Consider the following 22,474-nt stretch of genomic DNA (forward strand, 5'->3'; position numbering starts at 1 on the left):
CGGAGCCTGTGCTCCGCAACGGGAGAGGCCATAGCAGCGAGAGGCCCGCGTACGAAAAAAAAAAAAAACCTATCTGGAGAAATCACTGTTTCAGTCATAAACCAAGCTGCAATACAGTAGCTATATTTCCCACCTAGGCCACTAATGATTAATAAACATTTTATGTCTATGCCTACCCCTGGAAGGCCTAGGTCATGTTAAGACTGCACATTGTGCTCAGGTAACTGGAACCCTGGGAAGCGCAGTGGCTGACTTAGGACTGTAATTTCAAGGGTGCACACAGCAAGCGGCTCTACCAATTTGTTCTGTCTCTTTCATTAAAATAGGTTGACTCAGAAAATTAACCAACTGTCTTAAGGTAAAGTCTACTTTCCATTCTTCCCTCAGGTTTTCTCGGGGCAGGGGTAGGGTGGGAGGTGGGTTTCATGTTCCTGCTTGAAGATGAACTTGGCTTTACCTTTCCAGGTATGATTACTAGCAGCAGAGGCGAGGCCGTGACACTCACCATGATGTCCCCTTTCAGGAGCTGGGCTGGCTCTATGGCGATGTAGATCCTGCTTTGGTTTTCTGGGCCGACGTTGCTTTGGAATAAATGAGAAGGTACCTCATTATGCGATTTCATGATTTAATGGAAATACATTCTGAGAAAAGCAATCCCACAATTGAAATTAGACAAAATATCCTGCTTGGCCCAGGAATCCAATTCCTCAGACTCTCTCCTATGAAAATGAGTCCCAAGAACGTATGAAAAAGCAACAGGGCCAAGCAGGGCCCTGATAGCAACGTCACAGCCAGTGCCCGCCGGCCCACCCCAGGCCCGTGCACGATGGAGCGCGCAGCGTAGGGTCCTGGCGCGCTGATGCCAGCAGCCTCTGTGGTAAGCAGAGGGTGAGGCTGCCCAAGCGTCACCAGTGCCTGGGTCCAACAAGAGTCCGGACACGTGGTAACAGCTCATTCTGAGTGACGACACGATGCTAAGAACATTTTTTACCTTTATTCATTTTCCACTGATGTGCATAAAACGCTTCTCCAAACAAAAAAAAGCAAAGCAAATAAGTCTAGAATTAGTACATATTCTGGAAATGTCTGCCTGACCTTTGTCTAAACTGCAAAGGGGAGAGAAAGGGAGACCACCGTGGCCCTGCCCCAAGACCCTGATGTGTTTACTTCCACACGGTGTGCGCGGCCCTCTCCTTTCCCCAGGTCCCAGCGTCCACGTCCCTTCACAGAGCCAACTGTGTGACCGCAGCGAGACACCTGCTGGGCGGGATGACGGGGGCACTGCAGCCACGGCTCCCCTCTGCCCCCTGCTCCTGGCTCACCTGGCTTTTCCCCATCACCCCTCCAGAGGGAGAGACAGCCGGGAGCGGGCCCCCTCCCCCCCGGGCCCTCCGGAGGCCCCCAGGAAAGCAGCCACACTTACTAGATCCCCGACGTGTACATAGGCTGCATGGCTTGGTAGAGCTTGAGAAAGGGCCGGCACGCTGAAAGACACGCAGAATCGGCTATCAACACGCAGAACTCAGGGCCAGCGCCAGGCGGCGCATCTCGAGACCCTCACCCCGTGGGAGACACTCACCTCCGCCCGAGTCGAAGTTGGGGGTCCCGTGCAGGATGACGAAATGCAGGAACAGGGGCGAGGCGTTCATCTTCACCGTCCCCGACAGGAGCCCACTGAGGAACTGCACGTACCTGCGAAAGGCAGCCGGCTCAGGGCTCCTGCACAGCTCCCGAGCCCAGGTGGGGCCGGAGGGCGATGAGGAAACCCGCCTGCTCTTCCGGGGGTTCTGGGAGAGAACCCATCCTAACTGCTCACAGCAAGGAGGGTGTACGCACCCCAGGCCTTGGCCCACACCCTGCAGAGCATGGCCGAGCCCACAGCCCACCGGGCATCTCTGGGCCTTCCACGCTGACATGGCCAATGACCTGGAAGCACAGCCAACGGTGCTTCCTGAGCATGAGCCCCCCCACGCGGCGCCTTTTGCTCTGCACCCCGAGTGCAGGTGGTATCGCTTCTGTCCATGGAACCCACAGCCAGGCAGGGCTGGGCCACGGGGCTGGCACGGTCTCCCCACAGAGAACGGCAAAGCAAGAGACCTGCCGTCCCATGGGCCTGCTCTCTGAACCAAGCCACACCTCTGAGGGCATGAAGGTCACTCGGCTTAACTCTCAGTCCCACCCATCCCGCCTTCTGCTCATACTAGGAAGCCTCATGGGAGGCTGGAGTCCGCATCCCCAGCCCACAGGAAGCCTTCGGATGCCACATCCCACTGTGAGAGCCGCCCCTACCATAAAGGGCACGAGCCCCCCTGAGCTGCACTGCCCTCCCGTCTTCTGGCTTCTCTGTGCCCTCCCTCCTCAAGGCCCATCTCAGCGGCACAGTGCACGTCTGCCGTGGGCCGGGAGACCTGCCTTCTCTCTGAACAGCACACACAGCCTTGCGTGCCATGCTGACGGCCCCGCGCCCTGCATGGGTGCTTGGCGGCCTAGAGAGAAGATTGTACCCTGGAAGCATTGCCTCACTGGTTCCTCCCGGGGCACAAGGTGGCAGCTGTGACCCCAAGTGGGCACACACCTGCCAAGTTCTCAGATGCTGCCTGGCCTCGGCCACTCCCGCCACCCGGAATGTGTGACTCCACAGCAGAGCCAAACCCTACCATATCCAACATCTCTGTGCATCTCTAATGACTACACAGAGCCACACAGGCGCGGGAAGGGAGCGTTCACTGAACCACCAGGCTGTGCGGCCGGCACAGGGTCCTCCATACCCTCCAGCCAGCCCACCGCAGTCCACTCCCCTCGGAGGACCAGGGACCACCCCCCTCCTCCCTAGGACTGAACGCTAGTCAGGCTCAGCCTACTTAGGTTAAAAAAATTCTGGTTTTCTCTCTCTGGCTTACTTCACTTAGCATAATGTCCCAAGGTCCATCCATGTTGTCACAAATGGCAGAATTTCATTATATTTTATGGCTCAGTAATACTCCACTGTGTGTGTGTGTGTATACACACACACACACGCACACACACACATATTTTCTTTATCCATTCATCCACTGAGGGACACTTGAGTTGTTTCCATATCTTGGCTATTGTGAATAAGGCTACATTCAATAAACATAAGAGTACAGATATCTCTTCAAGAGCCTGTTTTCATTTTCTTCAGATATATACCCAGAAGTGGAATTGCTGGTTCGTATGGTAGCTCTATTTTTAATGTTTTAAGGAACCTCCGTACTGCTTTCCATAGTTGCTGCACCCATTTACGTTCTCACCAAGAGTGCACAAAGGCTCTCTTTTCTCCATGTTCTCGTAACCACTTGTTTTTTCTTGTCTTTTTGATGACTGGCATTCTAACAGGTGTGAGGTGATATCTCCTTGTGGTATGATATCACTCATAATATATGGAATCTAAAAAAGCCAAACATTTAAAAACAGAGTAAAATGGTGGTTACCAGGGGCTGGGGGCTTTGGGGACAGGACAGAATTTTTAAAGGGTACAAACTCGCAGTAAGTAGTAAATATGCCCTAGAGATACAATGCACAGTGTAGTAAATATTGTATTATAATTATCAAGCTTGCTAAGAGATATAACTTAATTATTCCAACCACTAAAAAGAAATGATAATTATTGTAACGTGACAGAGGTGCTAAGTACGGTGACAATGGCTTTTCGTATTACAATACATGAATGTGACAAATTAATCTCGTAAGCCTTAAATTTACACAATGTCATTTGTCAAATACACCTGGGCTTCCCTGGTGGCGCAGTGGTTGAGAATCTGCCTGCTAATTCAGGGGACACGGGTTTGAGCCCTGGTCTGTCTGAGAGGATCCCACATGCCGCGAAGCAACTGGGCCCGTGAGCCACAACTACTGAGCCTGCGCGTCTGGAGCCTGTGCTCCGCAACAAGAGAGGCCGCGATAGTGAGAGGCCCGCACACTGCGATGAAGAGTGGCCCCCACTCGCCGCAACTAGAGAAAGCCCTCGCACAGAAACGGAGACCCAACACAGCCAAAATAAAATAAATTAATTAATAAACTCCTACCCCCAACATCTTCTTAAAAAAAAATACACCTAAATTTTTAAAAATATCTAATTTACACCAGCAATTCAGATGCAGTCCATTATCTCAAGCAGCCGAATTCGCATACAAAGGAAACTGAACAAGAGAAAATTTCTAGTCAATTTTAAAACCAAAGTTTAGAAAGTCTACTTGAAATCTATCCTTTTAGAAAATAATGTTAGAAAAGAACATTCACTTCAGCTTAGGGGCCCCTCCCAGTGTTTCAGTTTTCCTGGTGGCAAACCGCTCTTCCCTTTTGGAAGAGGACAAAAGCTCACCCAAGTCACAGAGGCCAGATGCAAGCCCTGGAGGGCCCAGGAAGCCACATGGCCGGGCCGTGGCTGCAGAAGCCTGGCCACCAGATGGCTCCACATGCCTTCCATTTTATCTTCTATCTCGACAGCAGACGTGCAGACACGGGAATATTCAGGTGACCTGTCCAGCTACTTTTTATCACCTAAGTGCCACGCACTGCAGATTTCTGGGTTCTCCGGCCACCCCACCCCACCCCCGCCAGGTCATGAGCACAGGAAAAGGGATCACGGACGCTGAGTTGGGGTCATGAGTCGCCACCTGCTCTGGACAGCAGTCTCTCCTCCTCCAGCACTGGTCACCAGACAACCCGCTTCCTCGGCCTTGTCTGTGGCCCAGCTGCTGTGTTTACTCTGTGGGCGCCTGGCCGTTCGCTCCTTCTACACTGACCTCTCTGGGCAAGGTGGCCCTTCACTCTCTGGACATCCAAGGGACCCACGAGCACACAGACCAGGCATCACGGAGGGGGGTGAGGGTCAGTTTCCATTTTACATTTTGATGTAAACGTGGAGGGTCCTCCCCTTGCCCTGACACAGCCTGGCCGGCGCCGTTGCCCAGCAGCCAGAGGGAGTATGAGAAGGCGCTTCTTTCAGGTGGCGTGTCAGCATTACCACAGAAGAATGCTGATTCCCTGCAAGCTCCCAAAGCAGGAGCCAGAAGACAAGGGCCAGCCCTCACATGGGGTTAGGGACAGACGGGAGGGAGTGACCAGTCCTCTGCCTGGGACCCAGAAACGGACGCCTGCCCTCCTGACCAGTCCATCATGTAACCAGCGCAAAAAAGCCCTTCTCATCTGCCCTTTAGAGAAATCTGCTTTATATGGATTCACATTTTAGGTAAACCAAAGACGCAAAATGTTATTATAAAATACAACTTACTTCTTCCTTCACATGCTTCCTTGATAAGGAAAAAATATAAAATTGTTTTATATTTCACGGTATTTTCTATTAATGAAGTGCTACTTTCCAGCAATTATACTGCCTAACTTTGTGGAGCTGAAGTCATTTTGGGTGCTTGTTCATAGGATGCAATACAAGCGTAATTTCTGAGTCCAAGTTCTGGATTTTGTGATACTGCAGAAGTTTACCATAAGGCTTGTTAGCAGCCTGACTGAGATCAGAACAGCCTTTAAAGAAAACCTCACGCCAACCCCATCACCCCGCCATCCACCTCCTAAGACAGGGACAGGGGACAAGGGTCATACATGTACTTACTTTTGTAAAGCTTATAGACAGAGTGGAGACAGCACCCTTGTCCCTTCCTTCCAGCTGTGATGAATACAGGTCTGTGGCTGATGGTGGACGTAAATGAGCCGGACGTAAGCCTGGGGGCGCCTCACCTGTGACCCCAGCCCGCCACCAAGAACCCAGGCAGGTCAGCATGGCCACCGGGGACAGCACAGGCCCCTTGCTCATCTCCGGGGCTTTCCTCCAGGGCAACTACCGGCAAATCCGAAACTCCAGACGGCACAGCTGAGCAGCCGTCGGCCCCGGCTCCCCCAGTGACTGTGGCCTCAGCCTAGGGGGCACTCCTGGCCCCCTGGGGGCTCATGGCAGCGGGTGAGGGGACACTCAATGCCCTAAATTAAGCCTATCTCCTCTCTATGCACCACCGATGAGTGTGTGTGATGGGGGAGGCATAAAGAAAACCTTTGTACGGGAAAGCCTATTTTTCATGGATTTTTCATTGGCGTGGCCTCATCCTGCTGTTCCCAGAACCCTTTCACACCCTCATCGGTCCCTCTGACGAGCAGGCTCAGAAGCTCTGCTGGAGGCCACCTGAGCATCACCTGGAAGAGAGAATGCTGTCCTTAAGTCCCAAAGACATCACATACAAAACGCCCGATAACAACAAAGTTCATTGCAAATATAAGCTGTAATTGCTGCTGCAGTCAGCAGTGGCGCTAGCCACCACCTGCACCGTTGGAGAGAGAGGACAGGTAAACAGGGCACACGTGGCAGGAAACTACCTGGAGAGCCGCCATCACTGCCAAAGAAAAAAAATTCAGGCTACGGCCGAAAATAAGAGGGAAGAAAAGCAAAGGCGAGGAGTTCACAATTACTTCCTCCAGAAAACTGTGGAAAGGATGAACTTCAACTCTTGTCTATGTGATATTCACCCACAGCACTGAAGGAAAGGTGTGTACGAATGAACGCACAGGGTGTCAGATGGCCTCTCAGAGCCCATCCCAGTGTCCAACCCCAAACAGAAAGTCCTCCCTGGTCAGCGCAGCTCTCACAGCCACACATGTCAAAGAGCTCACCTGTCTCCCAGCTGTGCTCTTCTTTCTTTCGAGGGAAATAACTCCCTGTGGATGAGGTTTTCCCCACTTCGTCTCAACTAGCAAGTACGATTAAGAAACCAAGCTTGGGCTTCCCTGGTGGCGCAGTGGTTGAGAGTCCGCCTGCCGATGCAGGGGACACGGGTTCGTGCCCCGGTCCGGGAAGATCCCACATGCCACGGAGAGGCTGGGCCCGTGAGCCATGGCCACTGAGCCTGCGCATCCGGAGCCTGTGCTCCGCAACGGGAGAGGCCACGACAGTGAGAGGCCCGCGTACCGCAAAAAAAAAAAAAAAAAAAGAAACCAAGCTTGCAGCTGGCAGGGCACTAACAGAAGAGCACATGCTTCCTTCAAGTTCCAAAGCAGCTCGAAATGTGCAGTCGTTCATTGCATTCTTTATAACCTCTTTCCAAAGCAGAAACTTACATGTGGAGTTTCCCTAAATCTTCCTAAATATGTGAATTGTACTCGACCTAAGCTTAAAGAGCCCTGAAAACAAGTGTGAAATGATACTTTTGTAAGCAAAAGTGTCAGCCCATCTCTCCCTAAGGCTTCCTGGTGTCACCTCCATACATTCAGCGTGGCTACAGCTGCAGGGGAAGCACGGAAGGCAGGGAGACCTGGGCAGGGCCCCATCAGCTCTGGCCTGTGCGCCAGACCCAGGCTTGCTGGTTACCTAACGTTCCCCAGCACTTCCCCGCCCCGGCTGGGCTGGAAGGATAACACACCTCAGACCTCTTCCAGGTGACCCCCCTGAGGGAGGGTCCCGCTCCTCGGGCCCGCCCTGCAAGCCGGGGCAGGAGGACATGCGGAGTGGACGAGGCACAGGGTGCCTGCTGGCCTCAGCGGCCGCACTCCCTAAAAGACACATCTGCGGAGAAAGGATCTGCACATCTGCTTCTCTTGGCAGCTTTCTTGCTTCAAGTTCAAGGTTCTTTCAGACACTCAAGGCATCATGTCAAAAACTACAGAAATATCAAAACCCAAATAATGCTGTAATGTTGGGGAACTTTCCAGCTATTACAAACACCCAGGAATCCAATCCTGGTGTCTGCATGCCCAGACTTTTGGCCTCCCTTCCCTCTACCTCACGGGACACAGGAATGGCCCCCGCCCAGGACCTCCCCGGGCTCCCTTCTTCTGCACACCCTCAGGAGAGGTTTGCTATCCCAAAGAAAAAGCCGGTTACCTGTCATTTGCCCACTAAACTCAAAGTGATGGGACCCGCTTGTCCCAACTCCTTCATGGAAGGAAAGGAAAAGCGGAGAAGGAAAGGAGTCAGAATTTCATTATTGAATTCATCCCTTCCATGATGCTGATGATAACTAATGCTGTAGGAGGATTTTCTTTAATTACTTATCAAAGTGAAAGGGCCTCCAAGTTAATGGGAGCCTCTCTGACACAGCAGGCTCATCAGCCCTGCAGGAGGTTACCCCGGGGCCTCCACAAGTTGCTCCTGGGGTTTGCTCAAGGCGACAGGTGCAGGGAGAGAGAAGGGCTCTTACCCGAGGAATTCTGCTGGAAGCAAGCAACCTCCAATGAGCCATTGCTGGCCAGGCTGCTGCAGGCCAATGGCTCGGTGGCTTTTAGGAGTGAGGCACAAAGTGACAGAGAATTTGCTGCCTGTCAAATGGACCTCCTGCCTCTCGAGCTCTTAAACCCAATATTAATTAAGTGAAGGGTGGAGGAGGCTTACGGCTGAGGCTCTGAACTTCTTGGACCACAAACCCAAGCTCTCACCACAAGATGGATTTTAAAATGGTTTCTTGAGTTCAGTCCTAAAACAGCCTGCAACGCTCCCCCTGTGGGCATTTGGGACCACAGCGATGGGTCCCATCACCACTGAGCCTGTCCCCACAAGTGCAGCCATCACACATCCTCCGGGTCTCAAATATTCCTCCAGAGGTACTTATACATTCACTCAGTCGTTCACCCGCTTCATTACGAGATGGCGAGCATCTTCCGATGCAGGCGCTGGGCGGGCTGGCATTCCCCTCATCTGTGGGTGCGGGGAGATTAGCCTCAGAATGCAAAATTTAACCTATGCCACCCTCATAAAATGTAAATACTACCGCTTCTGTCGTTCAGTGATGCAGGAGAACCATGGGCACGTTAAAGTAGGATGTTTCCCTTTTTCCACACTCCTTCAATGGTATTAAAAAGCTGCAGTAGCTGGGGCTTCCCAGGTGGCGCAGTGGTTGAGAGTCGGCCTGCCGATGCAGGGGACACGGGTTCGTGCCCCGGTCCGGGAGGATCCCACATGCCATGGAGCAGCTGGGCCCATGAGCCATGGCCGCTGAGCCTGCGCGTCCGGAGCCTGTGCTCCGCAACGGGAGAGGCCACAACAGTGAGAGGCCCGCGTACCGCAAAAAAAAAAAAAAAAAAAAAAGCTGCAGTAGTAGTAAGAAAAAGAAGAAAATGAGGCAAATATCCTTCCCTGGTGCGTGCTGAGTTTTGGGGTGGGTTAGCCCGTTTACCCTCATGTCTCACAGAGGGGCTCACATGAATGTAACCATTTTGGAAACTGCTCAACCAAGAAATGACACTTAATGGTTCGAAATAGATCAAGGGTCTGTTTAACTGTAATACTAATAAAATGCTCGGTTTTCCCAGGCAGCTCACATGTCCTGTGGGACCCTTGTTCAGAGCAGGGCACGGCCAGGCTCTGACCCGTGGGTCCTACATCCACCAGACACTCTGGTCTGAACACAAACAGACCCAGCCATGGGAAACACCCGGGACAAAGCAGGAGGTGCCTCTGGTGGTCCCTGAAATCCCTTTCCCAAGTGGAAATACTGAGACTCGGCTCTTGACCAAAATATACCTGTGACCCTGCCTCCTGGAACCTTCAGTCCACCCAAGACCGCTGGTCCAGCCCTCTGGCACTGGGGGAAAAGATGCAAGGTGCAGGAAAACCATCTTGGCAATTTCCCGGACAATTCTTGTGCAAATGCCCTGCCATTTGCTTTAAAATAAAAATGCAGTGTTCTTGGCTCCATGCCCCCATCTGCAGAAGAAGTGGGTCTGGAAGGCAAGTGGCTGCTGGCTCTTCTCAGGCCACACACCTGACCCTCCTCTGGTTCTTCTCCACCTGGGCCTGGTGACAGCGTGGATTCGCCTGGGAGTGGGCGGCAAGAGGAAGTCTGCTCCCCAGGGTCCCTCTGCAGCATCTGCCGGGGGCCACGCCGAGCAGGAGAGAACGGGAGGCGGGCCAGGGGAGGCCGAGGAGAGAGAAGACTCCCGGGCCTTTGAAGCTGGCCAACAACAAACTCGTGTGTGTCGACAGCTTTACTGGACATAAGCTGCTTTCACCTGCTTCCTACTGCCCACAGACCCTCTGTTAGAGTGGCCGTGACAGAGACCACGTGACCTGCAAAGCCCAGAACATCCGCCATCCAGACACAGTTCACAGACCCCTGGTCCAGGAGACAGCAACCAGTCCCAATACAGGAAGGGCACCAACACCAGCAGAGAGCTCGGAAGACCTGATGGCTGAGCGTGTGGGGAGGAGCCCTGTGTCCACGCCGGAGCCAGCCAGGGGACCCCCCAGCACCCACACGCAGGGTGGCTCATCCTCCACCACTGGACACCGACAGTCCCTTCCCTCCTCAACTTGGCTGGTCAGGGGAGGTGCGTCTTCCGTCCCTACATGTTTTTGTTTAATTGGAGTACAGTTGCTTTACAATGTTGTGTTGGTTTCTGTTGTGTTGGTTTCACTGTACAACGAAGTGAATCAGCTACATGTATACATATATCCTCTCCCTCTTGGACCTGCTCCCCATCCCACCCATCCAGGTCACCACAGAGCACCCAGCTGAGCTCCCCGCGCTATACAGCAGGTTCCCACTAGCTATCTGTTTTACTGCACATGGTAGTGTATTTATGTCAGTCCCAATCTCCCAATTCATTCCATCCCCACACACACGCTTTGAAATGTAAAATCTCATTCACTTTTTCACTCTGGCTCTGGGACAGATACATACCGTTTCTGGGAAGGCTGCATTAAAGCTGAAAGTTTATCATCATAAAATTTCTTCATTGCAAATCTGTCGAGGGCTTGGTCAGCACTGGGAAAGCAGAGAGAGAGAGAGGGCACACGCTTTAACTCCATGGCCACCGCAGGAGGCCAGGTTTGGGGGAGTGACATGAGTCAGGCCCCGAGGCTGTTCTGAGTGGCTGGCACCCACTAAGAGCTCCATTCTGCTACACCCCCTCCCCGGGCATATCCACTTTAGCGTCTCTTCTAGGGCTTCATCTCCCCAGGAAGATGTTCAGGGCCAAGTGGAAGCCAGGCTTGCAAGGTCTGGAGTCCCCCCTGAAACAGCAGCACCCGATCCTAGGATGTGGCACTTTCTCTGCAGCACACACGGCAGGTGGGAGAGTCACCTGCCTGCCTTTTCTCACCTGTGGACACAGGCCCGCCGTCCTATCTAAATAACCATCTAAAATAATAACGTTGTCTAAATAAGGGGCTGGGCTGGCAGGGGTGCACAAAAGCAAGGGTCACTTAAGCACTGAATATTTAACATACAGAGCACATAAGTTTTTCAGAGTAAAAAGTATAGTTACATATTCACCTATACATTTTATCTTTTTATTTTTACTTTTTTTGATGTGGACCATTTTTTTTTTTAAGTCTTTATTGAATTTGTTACAATATTGCTTCTGTTTTATGTTTTGGTTCTTTGGCTGTGAGGCATGTGGGATCTTAGCTCCCCGACCAGGGATCAAACCCACAACCCCCTGCACTAGATGGCGAAGTCTTAACCACTGGACCGCCGGGAAGCCCCTCACCTATACATTTAAAAGTATTCCTGGGCTTCCCTGGTGGCGCAGTGGTTGAGAGTCCGCCTGCCGATGCAGGGGACACAGGTTCGTGCCCCGGTCCGGGAAGATCCCACATACCACGGAGCGGCTGGGCCCGTGAGCCATGGCCGCTGAGCCTGCGCGTCCAGAGCCTGTGCTCCGCAACGGGAGAGGCCACAACAGTGAGAGGCCCGCATACCGCAAAAAAAAAAAGATCATTAGACAGAAGCAACTGAAATTCTAAAGAAAAACTGCAAACAACCTGGATAGGCAGAATTGGTAAATGCTAAAATACATAATATTCTATTCATCGAGTGGCGAACTACTGCAGCCACTAAAATGACGTCAGGGAAGGCATTTAGGAAAGCGTGTTAATTTAGGAAAGCAGGTTACAAAAATCCAGGTGACGTCACTTCATTTTAGTGAGGAGATAATACCAGCACTGATGCTGTTCCAACTGTCTTACACGAAACGACACACTGAATCGTCACAAAACCCTGCGAGGCACAGCCATCATCCCCGCTTCCCAGGTGAGGACCCTGAGGCTTAGAGCCTTTCATGTGAGTTGCCTGACACATGCAGCTGAGACACACTTCGATTATTCAGAAAAAGTGGTGCGTTTAGAGAGAGTGTCATTGATAAGCTTTAAGTGACTAAAGCTTAGCCTCTCTGCTTTCCAAAGATGCCAGGACTGCCCACGGCGCATGGAACTCTGGTTCCAGACAGAGCTGCGCTGTTGTGAGCAGGTGAAATCTGCTCTCTGACCAAATGTCTTTGGCTTAGCAGAGGAATGTGACGTGACCAGGAATCTCAATTTGTCTGGCACACACACAAGTACTTATTATCACCAAGAAAGGATCTAATTTTTGCTCTGGGGTTGGGTTTCCTGCCTGGCAGGCAATGGGCTCCCGAATTTGTTTCCAGAGAAAACATTTGGAAAGTCAAATTTCACTCCTTAACGCTAGAAAGGAAAGGGTTTATCGGCTAATATGAATAGGTTTATATTTCCTCAGAATGGAGTAGTTCATGCTTCACAAAGTGGCCATTGAACAGAGAGAGCCAACGCAGATGCAAAACCCATAAAGAACGATATTTCTGAACTGGGTCTCAGTGTGAGTGGAGACGTGTGCTTGGAAAGGGCATCTGGGTCCACCAGCACGGCCAGCGCCAGGAGGGCTGGCATGCGGCCGCTGCCTCACTCACTGGCCTCGCAGTGCCTGTCGTCCCCAGTGGACGGGACCAGCCTCCTGCTGGCGGCACCCACACGCCCACGGCAGCACCTCCTGAGACCCCGGCCAGACCGGGCTTCCCGCCCACGGGCCATGAGATCATGAGCAAGCTAAGTCCACCAAGGCTCAGTTTCCTCATCTGTGAAGTGGGAGTAATGACTGCTCGCTCCTAGATTACCTGGGAGGATGGAGCAAGAAAAAGGAAACATGCAAAGTACTTCCCAGAGGCCTGCTGCATACAAACATGGCAGCCATGCATGCAAACCATGGCGGCCGTGGCCTTGGCCACGTATAGAATCTGAGGCATCCAGTGAGAAAGCATTGCTCTTCTTTACTAACGGTAATGTTTGTCCCTGTCTTTCTTGTCAGAGAATGACAGCGCACTCACTTTATCTTTGACGCCTCCATGAAGTCTTCAGTGTGAATCACTGCACACCTACGAAAGTGTCTTTCTCACAAGTGTAAACTCTTAGCTGCAGCTGAGTTTCTAGGCACCAGGGACACGAGCCTCGGCCTCCAGGTCAGCTCCCAGGCTGACCACCTCCCGCCCACCCAGGCTCAGAGCATCCCGATGCCCATGGCAGTGAGCACGCTTCCCTCCTACCTGGCCGAGACGTTGGTGAAGTGCATGTAAGATGATATGACCACGCCGATGCGTCCCTTTCCGCCCTGCAGGAGACAAGAGAGGTCATTAGAACAGGAAAGCACTCGTTCATTCACAGGATGGCAAAGAGCCTGCCTCGGAGGGGAAGCCAGCGTTACCCTCCTCTGGTCCCTGTTCTGGGGGACGGCAGCACCCAACTCAGCAGAGAACACACATATGGGGTGCTGATGGCAGGAGCAGGTGCTATCCGGGACATCCGAGGACACCCCCAAGGGCAGGTCTGCACAGAGGCGGCCAGTCAGTTCCTCATTTCCCAGTGAGGCTGGAAAAAACTGTGCTGGGCGGAAGCAATTAGCGTGACTTAATCACCCATGTGAGAGAGACCCGAACGCCCCACTCACAGGCTGAGAGGGCTTTGAGGGCTGCACACAGAGCCCGGAGAAGTCCAGAGTCGCAGGACAGCAGATCCCAGGGTGATGCCAGCATCACTGGCACCACCTACCCAGCCCTGCCCTGTCACACTCAGGGGACCCCCATCCGAGGCAGCGTCATGGAAAATGCATCACTCAATCCGTAACCACAGACATGCACAGCCCGGACAAGGCAGCCCGGCAGGGCCTCGGACCAACATTGCCAACAGGAGAAGGTGTCTGGAAGCACCGCAGCTCCGTGACAGGCCAGCTCGACCAGAACCGTGGACTGCCACCTTCTGAAACACACGGCCGTGACCCAGAACGGTGACCAGCAAACCACAGCCCGCCAGCCACTTCTGCCCACCACTTGTGTCCCTATGAGTTAAGAGCCATCTTAACATTTCTAAACAGTTGAAGAAAAATCAAAAGAAGAATGTTCCAACGACACATGAAAATCATATGAAGTTCAAATGTCAGTGATCATAAATAAAGTTTGATTGGGACCCAGCACGCCTGTTTGTTTAGGGGCATCAGGGTCTATTTCCACATGGCAGTGGCAGGTGGAAGTAGACTGTGGTGCCCCAAAGCCTTGAAAGTCCTGTCTGGGTCTTTCAAGAAGAGCCAGCAACCCCTGATCTAGAATCCCATGAGCCACAATGGCTGTGTCAGCAACGTGCAGATCGTATGTCTATCCTTGAAAGGGAACGATGGAGGAAATTCAGGTCCAAATCTGGCGTGTGACTGTCACCCAGGTGCGTTCTCCTCTCTGTCTCATCAAGGGCGCGCCTTATAGAAACTCAGTGCAGACACACAATCAGTCCTTCACTGCTGAACCCTGGCACCTGCAGTTGTAACTGTGCAGCTACTAGTATGTTTCTTGTATAAATTCACCTGCAGGGAACAACAGCCCCGTCAAGTCAGGCACGCGGGGCGGCTTCACTGCCCCCATCTCCAGGGCTGCTTGTTACATACGAACAGGAAGTCTTCAAGCACAAACAACATTCTTTAGGGCTTGAACAGCTTTTGTCTGTTCTTCACAAAAATCAGAATCGCTGACTACACAAGTCTCAGAGAGTATCCTCCACCAAAAACTCAAGACTAAACCGTGTGGAGGTGGGTGAACCTGTCCAGAAGAACCGCAGGCAATTTCTACTCAAAACTAGTGTGAGGGGGGACCTGGGGACACACACCACCCTTTGTATCCAGCAGGGAGACACGGGTCTCACAGTCTGGCCTTAGTCTGACCTCCCCAGGCCAAGACGGTATTCCTGGCGCTCCTGGCAGGAAGAGCACATTCTGCAGGGCTGGCAGGTTCGGGGGAAAGTCAGCCATCTCACCCCCCGCAGCAACTAGGATGAACTTCCCTTAATGTCAACATCTGTAAGTTCAAATCACAAGAGGGCTTCTCCCTCATGGCATGTTTTCTAGCTCATCTTGGAAAGCGTTCATAGGCCACCAGAATTAGGGCAAGAGATGAGCAAACTGTTCCCCAAAAGTTTCAACATGTTCCAGTTTAATCCCACTAACAAGACTTTTCCCAAGAGGCAAGCGTAGTTTAGAAGAGGGATATGTTTTAGAGAACTCTGTGAGCTAAGTTCATCACTTGTGGCCTGGATGCTGTAAATAATATTATAATTTGGGGCCTCCCTGGTGGCGCAGTGGTTGAGAGTCCGCCTGCCGATGCAGGGGATACGGGTTCGTGCCCCGGTCTGGGAGGATCCCATATGCCGCGGAGCGGCTGGGCCCGTGAGCCATGGCTGCTGAGCCTGCGCATCCGGAGCCTGTGCTCCGCAACGGGAGAGGCCACAACAGTGAGAGGCCCACGTACCACAAAAAAAAAAAAAAAAAAAAAAAAAAAAAAAAAAAAAATATTATAATTTGTTTCATTAAAAAAGTGAACAACTGGGCTTCCCTGGTGGCGCAGTGGTTAAGAGTCCGCCTGCCGATGCAGGGGACACGGGTTCGTGCCCTGGTCCGGGAGGATCCCACATGCCGCGGAGCGGCTCGGCCCGTGAGCCATGGCCGCTGAGCCTGCGCGTCCGGAGCCTGTGCTCCGCAACGGGAGAGGCCACAACAGAGAGAGGCCTGCGTACCGCAAAAAAAAAAAAAAAAAAAAAAGTGAACAACTGAAATGGAATGCATGGTGAAGGTGGTGCGTCTCAAGGTCCAGGGACCTGAATCCTCTGGAGACACAGCTGGCAGCAGGTCCCGGTGCGCTAGGCGGGCATTTCTCCCCAGGGTCAGGCACTGCAGGTGCTCCGGGTGGGGTAGGGACCACTGCTTCACATGCCTGTGAAGGGATCTTAGGTAACAACGGCCCATCAGTATTATCCTCACTGGGTCAAAATCACCAAGCCGAGCCCAATGAAAAATACAGACTTTTTTTAATGGACAAGAATTGTGTGGTTTTTTTTTTAAAGTCTCTTTCTTTAAGTTTTCACCAAAACACAAATGTGGAGAGAAGCTCCTTAATATAACGTGTTAACTTAATTTAGTAAGAGAACTAATGGGACTCCCTGGCTGTCTGAGGGAGAATGTAATCAAGTTAGATGTGAGTTAGATTAGATTAGTTAGATCAAGTTAGATTTAAGGAATAAAAGCAGAGAGCAGCAAACGCATTGTGCACACCCAGTGGCTTTTCCTCCTGGCCAAGTGACCCTCAAATGCCCCAAGTGTGGGAACTTTGAACATGGTCAGCCACTGTCTACCCTCCTCATTCTACAGGCAGATCCCAGTGCCCTTGCAGGAAACTCAAACAGAAAGTCTGATCATTCGAAGGGAAGGTTCTTTTACACTAAGGTCCCTAACGCAAAGGTTTTTTGTGCAGCTTTTGAGTGTGAAAAGTCTGAAGGAAGAAACACTTTAAGGTGGAAATGTCTATTTTTTTGAGACATCCTGATGGTCATAAGAATTTGGTGTAAAATATACAGAGCAGGGAGCAGCCCTCTTCTTCTGGGATGGAGAGCCAGCCACTGCACTCCCCGCACCCCCGCCTTCTCAAAGCATTCCTCCCACACGCTGCATGAGCTCAAGGTGTCTGGGGAAACGGATCAGATCTGAGGAATCCAGGGTAGTGCAGGAAGAGGCTACAAACAATCCAAGGCAGTTGAGAAACTGGAGAAGTAAGAGGAGCGGTAGGTTCCAGAAGATGGGAGGGCGGTAGGAGGAGGGAGGGGTGCAAAGCAGGTCAGGGCAGCCAGGACGATGCGCTGCTGTGCTCACAGCCAGCCCCGGTCACCCTGCAAGGGTAGACATGTCACATCCCCTTCGGGCTGACCTGCTTGGAAAGGACCATAAGACTGCTGCAGCAGCATCCTGCCCGCAACGTCCAGCCAATAGACTAGCATAACTCAGGCGACACAGAGCCCAACGCTGTGCCTCTTAATAGCCCCCTTCACTTTTTAAAAAGCGCTCCCCATGAAAAACAAAAATGCATGAAAATGACATATATATGGAATTTAAGAAAACACAATGTCATGAAGAACATAGGGGTAAGACAGGAATAAAGACACAGACCTACTAGAGAATGGACTTGAGGATATGGGGAGGGGGAAGGGTAAGCTGTGACAAAGCGAAAGAGCGGCATGGACATATATACAGTACCAAACATAAGGTAGATAGATAGTGGGAAGCAGCCGCATAGCACAGGGAGATCAGCTCGGTGCTTTGTGACCGCCTGGAGGGGTGGGATAGGGAGGGTGGGAGGGAGACGCAAAAGGGAGGGGATATGGGAACATATGTATATGAATAACTGATTAAATTTGTTATAAAGCAAAAAAATAAAATAAAAAATAAAGAAAAAAAATGCATGAAAATGAAAGGATTCACTCCCAGGGGTCCCTAACCTTAGCCTCACCATGTGCAGCTATGCATTCAGGGACCTCCATCCTGTACATTCTGAAGCCACACTCTGGGAGGCTGGATGACTCTTTTCCCGCCCCCCCTCCTTAGCATAAGTATGAAAACCTAACCACAAACCCCTAAAGAAGCTGGAAGTTAGAGTGAAAGGTGGGCCCCCTGGGCCCCCGAGCGGGTGCTCACCCTGCAGTGAATGACGACCACATGCTGGGGGTCGCTGTTCAGCCAGGCCTCCTGCGCCTTGCAGATGGTACACACCTTATCCAGGGGCGGCGCGTGCAGCTCTGGCCAGCCCACGTCCAGAATCTGCGGGGAGAGAGAGGAGGATTCCTGGGGTCCATCTCCAGAAGCCCTATGAGGCCATCTCATGACGGTTTTTTTTATTTACCAAACTATTTCATTTTAGAGTAAAGAACAACGCTGCATGCTCCTTTTCTAAAACTTAGTGGGAATTATGGCTCCTTTACTGGAAAGAAAAATATGAAGGATTATGTTTTCCCCACGAGACATCTACTCCCGGGTCTTATCTGCTCTGCTGCAGCTGGAATGACAATTCTAGAAAGGGCTTTCGGGAGCCGCTAATGGTGTGTGGCTCATGGGGAAAAGAGGCCCAGGCCGAGCAAGATCTGAAACAGGAGTTCTTGGCAGGCGCTGCCCAAATTCCTCCCTTCAGACTAAAATCGCAGTTTGGGAAAACGCTGAGAGCCATTCCTCCACACAAAGGGCAGATAACTTCTCAGAGGGAGATGCCTATCACACGTGACGCTCCCCAAAGGAGAGGAATGTGTCCAGGAGGGAGGGAGGAAGGCCTTCAAACCTGGGTTACAATTCAGGAACAAAGAAAGTCATCAACACGCGATAAGGAACCTGGCAGGTCTGTGGGCAAAACACGGCAACTCTGAGCCACCTGACACATTCCCAGCTCTAAACCTGAGGGCCACGCAGTGCTGTTATTTTTGCTTTCCATTTACTTTTTTAAGAGGGGAGGGGAAGGCAGAGCTCTGTCTTATTATAAAAGCAATACAAATTGTGTAAAATGATGGAAAAATTCAGAAAACTGCTGGAAGCAGGGAAAGGCCTACACCCCTTCCACCGCTCAGAGCAAAAGCCTATTCTGGTGAATCCCTTACACTCGTTTTCTGTGTACATTTAGCATATACATAAATTCTATATTCTGCCCTTGTTAATGAGCATTAAAACAGGCAATTCACCATGTTACTAATTTTTTTATCCTAATGGCTGCAAAATATTCCAACATATGGAATACAGTATGCATATATATACCATATATACCATAACTTATACTTAGGCAATCTTAAAAATTTCCCCCTAAATCTTTGCTGTTAAAAAGAATAATGGATGGAGAGGGAGTGCATGGATGTACAGAGGTGGCAGGAGGGAGATCTTTGAGGTGAAAATGTTCTGGATTTGATCGCAGTGGTGGTGACACAAATCTACATATTTGAGATGGCACAGAACCACACACACACACACACACACACACACAGCTGCTACATGTAAACCCAGTGGAAGTTGCATGCAGTCTGTGGATGGTACCAATGTCAACTTCCTGGCATTAATATTTTACTACAAGTTATGCAAGACAGCACCACTGGGGAAGACTGGGTCAGGGGTATGTAGGATCTCCCTGTATTATTTTTGCATTTTCCTGTGAAGTTATCACTATCTCAAACTAAAAATGTTAATAAAAAAAATAAGCCGGGGATATAAACAGTTCCTAATACCCGTCATTAAGTCATATTCCACAAAGACTTGCTACAAACCCTTTCTGCACGAGCAGGATAAACATCGTGGACATTTAACAAAACTCAGAATATAAAGGGCTAAGATCCATACCTTTGGGTTAAGCTTTGTCAGGTCATATCTCTTTTCCGAAAGGTTTAACACCTACAAAGGGGAAATAAGAAGCTATTAGACTGATCATTGTCCTCAGAGATCAAAGAGGATACAACTGCATTCTCACAGGCTATTTGCCTTCTAGATAGAGAGGATTATAAAAGACTGAAATGTACAGATGTGTAATTGTCACAGAATGAAAAGCAAACAAAATAAACAAATAATGACAGCATACAGATCCTAGGGAACTGGACTTGGCCCCAGAGAGCTTGGGCTTCCTCAGAGGAGGGAGGTGCGGGAAGGAGGGCACCTGGTCCTTGGGGAGCCCAGGCCCTGACACCCCGAGGCAGCCCAGAGACCCGTGCGCTCACGGAGAAGCAGAACTGCCTGGGGAACCCGAGCACACCTTGAGGAAAGGAACAAATAAGGGCGACACTGGAGCAGAAGGGGCTCCCCGTCCTTCTCTCTCCAGAGATGGACACTGTGGAGAGCTGAGAGGAGGGGTGCTCCTGGGGTGAGGGCCCACGGTTCCTCTACCCCAGAACAAGCTGTCTCCTCCTACACCCGTGGACCATGGGCCCCGTTAGAACCTTCTTCAGAGGGCCGACGCCTGTGGCCTCACAAGACAGCTGTGGGCAGGGAGGTGTTCTGTCCCCACAAGCACCTGTCAGGGCGCACAATTCAGACGTACACGGGGGAGGAGATGCACTCACCCCGGGTTCTGAACTCAGGAGCCACGGAAGACACACAGGCGTGTCTTTCTTCAGATTGTTCAAAAAGGTCCCTGTCCCCAAACAAGGTGAGCGCCCGCAGCCTCGCCATTTTGCAAGGGGGCCTCTGGCCGGTGTGGAGGGAAGAAGTGCCCCAGCTCCCCAGGCCCTCGCGGGCTCAGTGAACAGAGAGCGGGGCAGGAAGGACAAGGCGTGGAGGGGACCCCCTCCTGGGCCAGGTGTCAGGACGAGGACACCGTTCCTGCAGGGCAGGTGGCTCTGGGAGTGAGGAGGGCGGGCTGGGGTGATCTCAGGGGCTGGACCCCGCCTTCCCTGCCTGTCACCAGGCCATGCTGAGGACTCGCGGGCAGGCGTAGGCAGGAGAGGCCGCTGGGCCACGCAGGGGCTGCTGGAAGCCACCCGGAGGTCACCTCCCCCTGTTTTGCTGCCAGGGCCACCCGCCCAGCCCTTCTAGTCATCTGAGGAGGCTGATAAGGATGACAATAACTACCTTGTCATTTAGGGTAAAGATTACCTGCCTCGAGGAGATAAAGAGGCCTTACAGGCGCGGGTCTGGAGAGGAGCGAGAAGCTGTCATTTAACTCAAAGAATGGAAGACGGAGCCGCAGGGCCCCCCTGCGGACCGGCACCGGCCCGGAGGGAACACACAAGAGCAAGGGGCGAAGGAGGCCGTCCAGGAAGACTCTGCTCTTCCGTGTTTTTCCTCAACTGGGGGCTCCATCCGACAACCTCACGTGTGTTTGAAATGGGGCCAGGACAGACGCCGGCTTCTGGATGCCCACCCTCCGTCCCCTGATTCACTTCAGCAGGAGGGAAGGAACGGGGCTTTGGAGACGGGGCCGCCAAGCCCAGCAGCCGGGGCAGAAGCCGGCGGCCCTTGGGGCGCAAGTGCGGAGCCCAGACGCCCCAGACCACCGCGGGCCGTGCGCGGCAGCCCGTGCGGCCTCCGTGCAGTGCGTCCCCCTCCCCGGCACCTGTCTCCATCCACCAGGTCCCCAAGGGCGCTGAGCTGCGGAGTGACCGGCCTGCCTTCCCGCCCGCAAGCTCCTCAGTCCCCGCACGTGGGCGCTTCCGCCAAGTTTCAGCAAACTCAGTGTCCCCCAAGGTCCCCACCCTCGGTGTCCCCTCACCGTCCTCACGCTCTGCGTCCCCGCTCACCAGGTAGTTGTCCCCATGCTTGGACCGCAGCATGCGCGTCACCTCCTGCAGGCTGTGCAGGTACGACTCCTCGGAGCAGCCCGCGGGGAAGGACACGGCAATGATGCGCTCGGTGATGTAGGTGAGGTCCAGCTCGCGGCCGTCCTCCATGGCGGGGCTCAGCCCTGCAGGCCTGGGAGACACGCGGCAGGCTGTCAGGGGAGGGGCCAGGTGCCAGGACAGCGGAAGGCCAGGGACATTCACTCCTGTTCACACCTGGACCTGATTACAGGCATCTGGGAATTTACTGTGCCCCATTCCAGGAGGGCACACATCTCGACTTCCTTAATGGTCATGACTGGGGCACTACAAGCTACAAGCAGGGCATACTCAGAGGAAGAGAGGCTCGTTGCAGAGCAGCAGGCCTGATGGGGAGCCTGCAGAGGGAGGGCCTCAGTGGGCGGGCGTCGGCTCAGAGAGCCTGGACCTTGGAGGGAGGAGCCTTCCTTGCTCTGGGTATCAAGTCAGGAGTAGGCAGCAGGGGAAAAGCCCATGAGACGGGGATGGCAGAGCAGAGACACCTGCAAGTGACTCGTCACGTCTGCATGTAGCATCCTGGGGCAGGTGTGGAGGGCCCGCGGGCCCAGGCAGGAGGCTGGCCTGCCCTGCAGGGGGGATGAGCTGGGAGGGAATCTCAGCAGCTGGGAGGCAAGCGCTAGCGTCTCTGGGAAGGGCTGTGCGCAGGCTCTGCTGAGACCGCGCGTGGGTTAACCCAGGGCGTGCGGACAAGGGCAGGCATCCGGTATGGGAGGATGGGGCCTGGAGGAGGGTAAAAATGCCAAGCAGTGAAGCCAGCAGAGGGGAGGGCTGCTGGTGTGGGGAGAGCCCGGAGCCCAGTGAGCCCAGGATAATGCTTCCTGCACGCAGCATCCAGGCTCTGCTTCCCTCATCACTAGGACGGTGCTCTGGGGACCACGGGCCCCAGAGCCCCTCCCAGGAGAGGGCCCTAGGACTGCGGGTGGCGTCAGGGATGGAAGGTAAAACATCCAGCGGAGAGGTGCCGGGGTCAACCCCAAGACAGTGACAGCCCACAGTGAAACCACAGAAGGGTGCAGGATAGTCACGGGAGAGCGGTTTTAGTCCATCAAATTCCCCACCACCAGCTTTAGGGGTTTGTAGTTG

The 22,474-nt window shown here is 52.7% G+C and overlaps 1 protein-coding gene across 1 annotated transcript in view; it reads right to left on the reverse strand.

Annotated features, from left to right (window-relative positions):
* TNS3 (tensin 3) overlaps positions 1 to 21,478 on the reverse strand; it is a 129,411-nt gene extending 107,933 nt beyond the window's left edge. The window contains exons 1-8 of the mRNA XM_079711393.1: positions 21,314 to 21,478; positions 19,425 to 19,475; positions 17,751 to 17,873; positions 13,297 to 13,361; positions 10,641 to 10,724; positions 1,580 to 1,692; positions 1,424 to 1,484; positions 506 to 581 (exon numbers count right to left, since the gene is read on the reverse strand). Of these exons, the coding sequence (XP_079567519.1) occupies positions 506 to 581; positions 1,424 to 1,484; positions 1,580 to 1,692; positions 10,641 to 10,724; positions 13,297 to 13,361; positions 17,751 to 17,873; positions 19,425 to 19,475; positions 21,314 to 21,463 (723 nt within the window). The 5' untranslated portion in view covers positions 21,464 to 21,478. The remainder of the gene's footprint in view (positions 1 to 505; positions 582 to 1,423; positions 1,485 to 1,579; positions 1,693 to 10,640; positions 10,725 to 13,296; positions 13,362 to 17,750; positions 17,874 to 19,424; positions 19,476 to 21,313) is intronic.
* Between the last annotated feature and the right edge of the window lie 996 nt (positions 21,479 to 22,474).

Source organism: Hyperoodon ampullatus (assembly GCF_949752795.1).
Source record: "Hyperoodon ampullatus genome assembly, chromosome: 9".
Classification (NCBI taxonomy): Eukaryota; Metazoa; Chordata; class Mammalia; order Artiodactyla; family Ziphiidae; genus Hyperoodon; species Hyperoodon ampullatus.